Here is an 8,192-nt window from a genome sequence, read left to right on the forward strand (position 1 = left end):
AAGTGGAAAGGCCGCCCTTATGGTACCTACAGTCCAGAGTTCGCAGGTATTAAATGTCTTTTCATCCCCTGGCAACAATGAGGGGGCTGAGCATGGGAAACAGCCCTGATTATATGCAAGCTTCAAAAGTGGAACTAAGGAATCTACTGAAAGGCCACAAGAAGCGGCAAAATATGTCGACCAAGCTGTGAGCAACTCACAATTCACAAGGGCTCTTTTATATGCAAACATTTAATATCAGAGGCTGGCTGAGTCCCTACAGGGAAAGCTCTATATGGCCAGTGCTGGAGGTAGAGGTGAGTGAACCCTTGGAGGCTGGGCAGGGTAGAGTAGACAGGAGAGCAGCAGAGGGGGAGGGGACAATGCTAGGCAAAGTGGAGGGTTAGAAACCAGAACTGGCTAGCTGAGAAGTAGATGCCCCTGGAGTAAGTTCTAGGAAACAACAGACACTGTTGGCAATAGGTATAGGGCAGGCCTGGGACCGGGGAAAAGCAATCACTGGCAGCCAGGATCCAGGCAGTGACAATTGGCCTAGCCAACTCTGGAAGCTTCTCACCCTGTTTTGCTCTCGCAACTTTATTTGGAATCTGTGCCCTCCCTGGGCAGAGAGCAGGGCAGGATCTGTCTTCAAGATGGCTGGTCCAGCCAGGCATAGTGGTGCACGCCAGTGCTCAGGAGGCAGAGACAGGTGATCTCTGAGTTCAAGGCCAGCCTGGTCTACATAGCAAGTTCCAGGACAGCCAGAACTACGTACTAGAGACCCTACCTTAAAGAGGAAAAAAAAAAAAGATAGCTGATCCAGCAGATGTGAAACTGCCCAGAGGTTTCAAGAAGGCACCTTGTGTGGGCAGATGGTTAAATGAATGACCTGACATTCATGGGTCGGAACCAAATGAGCTAGCTGCCTGCTCCCCAAGGCATCTTAGTACCTTAAATCCTTTAGGCTGCTGAGGAGCCAACAGATACCATACTTTGTAAAGTATCTCTGCCAGAAGGATGTTACCATTGCAGAAGGTGGGACCTGGTAGGCTAGGCTGTCCACCCACTGCTCTCTTTGAAACAAATAGTTAAGGCAGAAAGCAAGAGCATTGAGCTGTGGCTGGGGACAGACCAGACAGGGCCTGCTCTTGGCCACAGTGGACGTATGCTCAGACTGCACTGGTCGTGAAGAGGTCATAGAGTGCAGGTATCTGGATCCTCAGTGGCCACAGCTCCCTTGGCCCTGGTTGTGCAAAGGAATCACAAACACAGAGATGTCATCGTAGGACACCTGCCCTTCTCCAGCAGCACCATCCTTCCCCTGTGTGCTGTGTATCAGCATCTTGGCCAACTCTGAGAACCTGTAAAGACATTACTGAAGATGTACTCCGGAGATAAAGCAGAAGGCCAAAGCTAGCTCTCCCTCCAGAACTTGCTTCACAGGACAAGACACCTGGAGACCCCTTAAATGTGGTACAACTAAGGGCCGTAAACTAGATTACCAGACTAGATTTAGATTTTTTTTTTTTTTTAATTGTATCCCCTCTCCCTCGGGACAACGTGCCCTGAGTTAGTACTGTCTTCACAGCTGTAGCTACCTGGACCAAACCGTCCAGTCAGGTCCCCCTCAGCTACAGTACCTGTGTGGGTCCTCTCGGTTCCTAGTGAGGAAGCTCCGCACAAGCTGTGCCACCTGCTCATTAGACAGGACATCCCAGAGCCCATCAGTTGCCATGACAACCACATCCTCCTGCAGTGCCAGCTGGTCCACATCCAGCACAGTCACCTGCAAGGTAAGCCTGAGGATCCTTCAGTGCTCCCTTCCTAGCTCCTACAAGGCTCATTTTCTGCCCCTCCTGGGCATTGGAACCTGGGGTGGGCTACATTGCGCTATCACCTGTGGGATGGCGAGCAGGAAGGGCTTGAGCTGGATGTTGGTGTCCAGGACTGTGAGCTGATGGTCTCCCAGGCCTCGGGAGACAGCCAGTGTTCCTAGTAACCGAGCCTGGAGGAAAGGGAGGGATGCAATGATAGTGATGAGCTTAAGCACATGCCCAGGGTCCGGCTCTCCTGAGCACAAAGCGGGAAGTGAACGGGGTCTTCTAAGGGGGAAACATCTGAGGGAACGGAGGATACCAGCCACAGCCACTAGTAAGGGACAAAGGAGCTCCCACCTTCAGGGAGCAACTAAAGAGGGATTCTTGGGCAGGGGGCACTGACCTGCCTACCCTGTCCATGAATCAGTGGATACTTGAGGTCAGATTTTTCCACCTGTTTGTAGCTCCTGCAGGAGCAGACCTAGAGTCAGCCAAAGGCCCACACCCTGCTGCAGTTTCTCCCATCCTCAAACCCGGCTACCACACCTTCACATGCCCACCTTGCCCAAGTGCGGCTGCCTCAGGCCATACAGATGAGCCTGGACCTTTTCCCACCCTGCCCCCATCCCCGCAGCTCACCAGCCATTCATGTGATGATCCCTGAACAAAACCTTCTGCCCTACATCATCCCCCTTCAGCCGCCGAGGGAACTCCAGTCGGGTGAACTCATCAGCCAGAAGCTCAGGGTAGATAAAGGCCTAGGGTGTGGAGGTCGATTTGAGATCGGGCTTCCTTCCCAGGGCCCTGTGTGGCCCTCGACACAGGGAGTTGGGGGTCCCTCTGCCAAGGCACCTACCAGCTGCTGGATCCGCTGCCGCTCTGTTTCTGGGGTGAACTCAGAACTCAGCACCCGTATCTCATCTCTCCGCACCAAGATGGCTCTAGACAGGTTGGAGGAAGGGGAGAGGTCTATGAAACAACTTCCATCCTCACCCGTGGCCACCCTCCTAGCACCCTTCTCCAACCACCAGGGGCCACTTCCGGCCATGCTGATCCCTTGTTCAAATCCCTCCATGACTGCCTAAGACCTATGGAGTAAAGGTGCAGCCCGTTAGCATGGCCCCTGTAGCCCCTGCCTGCCTTGGCATCCATGTCCACTCTTACACTTGGCTTATGCCAAGTACAAATACATCTTGGTCAGCCAGTCCCCCCTCATTTCTAACCCTTCTTCCACTGTCTCAACCCCTTTTGGTACCCTCTGCCCACTACCCTGCCCACCCTCCAAGGGTCCACTCACCTGCTATCCCCAGCATTGGCCACATACAGCTTCCCCTGCAGGGACACAGCCACCAGGGCTGTACAGCCACCCACCTGGCCTGAGGCCTCCAGCTCTCTCCCAATCACATCATCCTGGAGCAAACCAAGGGTATCACAGCTGTGGCCCAAACTGGCAGCCATCTCCAGCCTCCCCCACCCCCTTACAATGCATTCCCACAAGCAAGCCTACAAACCCCAACTCTAAAGCTTGGCCATTAGCTCCTGAATTCCTGTGTAAAGAGAATTCACACAAGGGAACTGTAATTCAAACTAGGAAGAGAAACCAGTGCTTGCTCTGAGGGCCAAGGGCAGTACAGGTGAGCAGTTAGCACACAATGGGAACCAGATAAATGGAGGATTAAGCTGAAGACCACAGAGCTACGGCTAGGAAAGAACAAATCCATACTACCTTCTCGCCACAGTCCAAAGAATGGGGTGACTATGGTATGCAGCTATACCCCAGTTTCTGAAGTCCCTAGGGGAAAACATCCCTTCTCTCCAAAGGCCCCACTCACACATTCCTGGAAGGCGCTCTCCAGGGCCCCAATCACCAAGTCTTCTGCCCGAATGCCCTTTTCCTCCACAAACTGGGGGTCACTGGAGCAGACACAGCGACCACTGAGATGCATAGGGGGCTGAGAGGCCATCATGCCTTCTACCACAGCCTCCAGCTGCCGGCGCAGGCAGGAATGCAGGGTGTTGGCAGCCAAAATGGCTGCTGCAGGTCCACCATGCCCATCAAACAGTGCCCAATAATGACCTGTCAGGAACTGCATAGGAAGGGCTGTGAGGCTCCACCAGCACATCCTGGCGCTAGCCTGAAAGTGGGGTTCTGGCAGGGCTGTACTCACCTCCTCTGGGCACACCGTCAGCCACTCCTGATCTTCTTCAATCCCAAACTCACATCGCCGGATGCACAGCTTTCCACAAGCAGCCTGATCCTCATTGAACTCAGATTTCTCTGCGTTGATAATCCTGAGGCCATGAAATCACCAGTGATGTCTCATCTATGTCACTGTGGCACAGAGACTCCACCCGGGACAACTGCTTCTGGGTGCTGTCCCTGACACCACACCTAGACAACTTTTCTTTTCTTCTTTTTTTTTTTTTTCTGAAGTTATTTTGTGTGTGAGTGTGCATGTGTGTGCACAGACCAGAGGGTGGACATTGGGATTCTCCCTCTATTGTGCTCCATCTTAGTTTTTTGAGACAGGTCAGTCTCTTACTAAACCGGGGGCTCACTGATTCAACTAGACTGCCTGACCAGCAAGTCCTGTATCTCCCTGCATCTGCCTCCCCAGTGCTGAGATTACAGGCCCGAACTGCCACGCCCAGCTTTTTACAAGGTTGTTAGAGATCCGAACTCTGATCCTCACGCTTGCTCTGCAAGCCAGTTATTTTACACAGCCCCAATTATGTAAGTTTTCTAACTGTTCAGTGGCTTTGTCACTAGGGTCAAAATCAGAGCCCAGGCCCTTTTAGAGACACTGGGCTGGCCCAAGGTTTGTGAGGTCTCATCTCTGTCCCAACCCTATCCCATAGAGCATAGGCCAAATCCAGAGTGAGGTGCGAGGCGAGACACACATCTCCAAAGGCCGGAATAAAGGAAGGTCCAGACGCGGGATAGCCCTCCCGGGACCTCCAACCTTCTCCAAAAGAAAAGGCCAGAGTGGGAAAAGGAGGAATGTTGTCAACAGTCCCGGGGTGAGGACAAGAAGGGGGTTAGCGGGAGTGTCCACACTCAGCCAGTTTTCTAGGTCAGCACAGAACCCGACGAGATCAAGGAGGGGGTAGAGAGGGGGCGCGGGGGTAAGGACACTCACTCGGCGTAGCCTGCGTTCCAAGGCAGCGTGCGGCCCCGCGCCGGGCTGCGCACGGGCCGGGAGTCCGGGCGGCGCGAGGCGTCGGGGGCGCCAGGGCTGGAGCCCGAGCCGCGCAGGAAGCGGGGTCGGTGATAGGGGACAGGGCTGGAGCGCGGCCCCGCTGGCTGCGGCTCTGGAAGTGGACCCCCGGGTAGGAAGCGGCGCCGGAACCAGCCGGCGGACATTGCGTGGCGGCCGGGGGCTGCCCGCGCAGAGCAGGACGCCAGCGTCCCGCCCGCCCCAGGGAGGAAGCGGGCCTGGGGGTGGGGCCTGGGCTGGGAGGCCACGCCCCCTCCTGGCTCTCCCGCCCCCGGGTGTGCGGCCAGTGAACACAGCCATCCCCCGGAAGAAGGGAACCGCGTTCACCCACCCCACTTTACAGGCAGGAAAACCGAGGCCAGGCGAGAGAGGCACTGAGCAGGCACGAAGGCTCACCCGCACCTGTGGGACTCAGAGTAGGGAAACCCTCTCCTCTACTCTAGGAACCATGAAGTCATCTCCAGTGGGTGCTGGGCGAGTGCCACACAGAGCCTCAGCCTCGCGCTGCTGGCAACCGTCTTACAAAAGGGGAGGACAGAGACAGTACGTCCTTGGAGGTGTGAGACCACACACAGACTAAGGGCGTGTCCAGAGTGCTCTAGAGTTTTGTTCTCCCTGGTCTTCATCCTCAAATGGCTGCCCCCACAGTCAAGATGGCTTCTCTGGACAGTACAAGATCCTCCCTAGAGTGTGAGCGACGTGTGACAAGAGGAACCTATGGGAATTTAAAGGGGAGCGTAGTTCCTTTTTCCAGCTTGTCAAAGGTACAACCTTGAGCTGCTGAGGGAAGTGTTAAGAATTGCACTGATGCCAGGCGGTGGTGGCGCACGCCTTTAATCCCAGCACTCGGGAGGCAGAGCCAGGTGGATCTCTGTGAGTTCGAGGCCAGCCTGGGCTACAGAGAGAGAGCCAGGAAAGGCTCCAAAGCTACACAGAGCAACCCTGTCTCGAAAAACCAAAAAAAGGAAGAAAAAAAAAAAAAAAAAGAAGAAGAATTTCACTGGCATCTCTTTTGTTTTGAGACAGGCTTTCACCATGTAGCCCAGAACTTGCTTTGTAAACCAGGCTGGCCTCAAACTAGGCACCCCGGCCTCTGCCTCCCGAGTACTACACTTACTCTGGCTCAGAATGTCTGTTAACCTCTAGGTAGCTGTCACTGTTGGGGGCTAGCAGCAGTGTCTCCCTTCACGTCTGCACATTAACAGAGACTTGTCACTTTGTCACCTAAGTCCAGGTGCCCGTCGGCAAGGCTGCAATTTCCATTTCATAAGGGAGAGCTCAGGCCCTCAGAGGGGAAGTATCAGATGCCCAGCGTTTGCAGTATGACCGTGCAGCTGAGTCAGACCACCACTCAAGGGATCTCTCTTCCTCTTTTCTCCAGGAAACCAACTTAAAATCTCTAAGGCCCAAGGATGGATGGATGAGGCGTTCTCTACCTTTGCCTCTGCTCCTAAACCCAGTCAGTGCTTAGTAGGCCTCACTTCCTTCAGTCAGGCAGCCCTCCTCTGCTGGCATTTTCTCCTGCCCAAGGAGGAGGGGTCCCAGGGAACAGAGCTGCCCTAGTAACTTGGGGGGGGGGGTAACCTACTGGGCCCACCTAATAACAGTCACACTCAGGGCATAGGAGCACGGAGCTAATGGAGATAAGGCCTGACCCAGGTATGAGGAGCTAATAATGGAGGTAAGGCCTGACCCAGGTATGAGTAAGGGGCAAAGTCTGAGAAAGTTACAGCCAGACACCCCACCCTCCTGCTTCCAACCAAAGAGAGGGATATATAGGATCCGTTTGCCTAAGTTTCTTTAGTTCTTGCTGTAACAAAGTATCTGCAAAAGCAACTACCGGAAGGAGGAAGATCTTGTTCAGTCCATGCGGGGGAGGCGGGCCGAAGCAGGGCAATCAGGAATGAGAGGCAACAGGACAGTGTGTCTGCTGCCAGAAGAGGCGACTCTTCCCTAGTTATTCAGACCCCAGTGACTCTTCCCTAGTGATTCAGACCCCAGCCAACAGGATGCTGCCCACATTCAGGGCGGGTCTTCCCTCCTAGTGAAACTCTTCTGGAAATACCCTCACAGACAAAGCTCAAAGGTTCCGCTCCTAGAAAATTAATTTCATACTCAAGATCAGTCATCACACTGTTTTACATAAGCTTCCATAGCCTATTTACCCATCCTTGACAATCACAGTTCTTATCAAAGTTTTAAAATTTTTGCCTACAGGTAAGTAAAATTCCGAATACAGTCCAGTTTTCATTTGTTTGACTTTGTTTTTCTGATTCCTTGTTTGTTGACATAGTCCCGTGTGGCCCAGGCTGGCCAGGAACTCACTACTAGCCCAGGCTAGTCTTGAACCTTTTTTTCTTTCTATTTATTTGTTTTTTTTTTTTTTAAAGATTTATTCATGTATACAGTGTTCTATCTGCATGCATGCCTGCAGGCCAGAAGAGGGCACCAGATCTCATTATAGATGGTTGTGAGCCACCATGTGGTTGCTGGGAATTGAACTCAGGACCTCTGGAAGAGCAGTCAGTGCTCTTAACCTCTGAGCCATCTCTCCAGCCCCGTTTGTTTGTTTTTGAGGCAGAATCTAACCGTGTAGCCCTGGCTGGTCAGGAACACACTGTGTGTACCAGGACAGCCTTGAATTCACAGAGATCCACCTGCTTTTGCCTCCTTAGTGCTGGGATTACCGTTATTTGACACCACACCTGGTTTATACAATGCTGGGGATCGAACCTAGGACTTCCTACATGTTAGAAAAGCACTCATTAGCTGAGCCGTACCCCAGCTCTAGGAGGTTGTTTTAACTAGTTAGTTATTGCTTGTGTTTTCTTTTCTTTTTTTTTGGAGCTGAGGATCGAACCCAGGGCCTTGTGCTTGCTAGGCAAGCGCTCTACCACTGAGCTAAATCCCCAACCCCGTGTTTTCTTTTTTATTTTGTTTATGTGTGTGGTGCATACATATGCTGTGTGCACATGTGTGTTCCAGTGTAATGTAAAACCCAGTGGTGGACATCGGCCATCTGTCTCTATCTTTTTTTTTTTTTTAATTCTCTCATTCAACTTGGGAGCTCTCCATTTAGCTGAGCTGGCTGGCAAATGAGCTCCAGGTAGGTATTGAATGCCTGTCTCTTGAACTTCTCTCCTCGAAGTCCCCCTGGTCTCCCTGCCCGGCCCAGGGG

General features: G+C 53.0%; 1 protein-coding gene and 1 non-coding gene across 3 annotated transcripts; both read right to left on the minus strand.

Moving 5' to 3' along the window:
- Positions 1-213: 213 nt before the first annotated feature.
- On the minus strand, positions 214-5,235 carry Ppm1m (protein phosphatase, Mg2+/Mn2+ dependent 1M). 2 transcript variants are annotated; one of them, XM_052719179.1, is made up of 10 exons: positions 4,937-5,235; positions 3,965-4,088; positions 3,629-3,883; positions 3,094-3,206; positions 2,653-2,737; positions 2,436-2,554; positions 2,200-2,263; positions 1,877-1,984; positions 1,620-1,765; positions 214-1,340 (listed from the first exon to the last, which is right to left on the minus strand). In XM_052719179.1, exons 1-10 carry the CDS (start codon positions 5,158-5,160, stop codon positions 1,199-1,201), a joined length of 1,380 nt encoding a protein of 459 aa, XP_052575139.1. In that variant the 5' UTR covers positions 5,161-5,235; the 3' UTR covers positions 214-1,198. The 2 variants fall into 2 exon arrangements, with proteins under 2 accessions (XP_052575139.1, XP_052575149.1); XM_052719189.1 differs by lacking the exon at positions 4,937-5,235 and adding an exon at positions 4,644-4,894.
- Positions 5,236-7,854: 2,619 nt separating this feature from the next.
- Positions 7,855-7,927, minus strand: Trnaa-agc (transfer RNA alanine (anticodon AGC)). The gene has a single exon. It is a non-coding gene; the product is annotated as a tRNA-Ala (tRNA).
- Between the last annotated feature and the right edge of the window lie 265 nt (positions 7,928-8,192).

Source organism: Peromyscus californicus, unplaced genomic scaffold (assembly GCF_007827085.1).
Source record: "Peromyscus californicus insignis strain IS unplaced genomic scaffold, ASM782708v3 Scaffold_11__1_contigs__length_118956290, whole genome shotgun sequence".
NCBI classification, from domain to species: domain Eukaryota; kingdom Metazoa; phylum Chordata; class Mammalia; order Rodentia; family Cricetidae; genus Peromyscus; species Peromyscus californicus.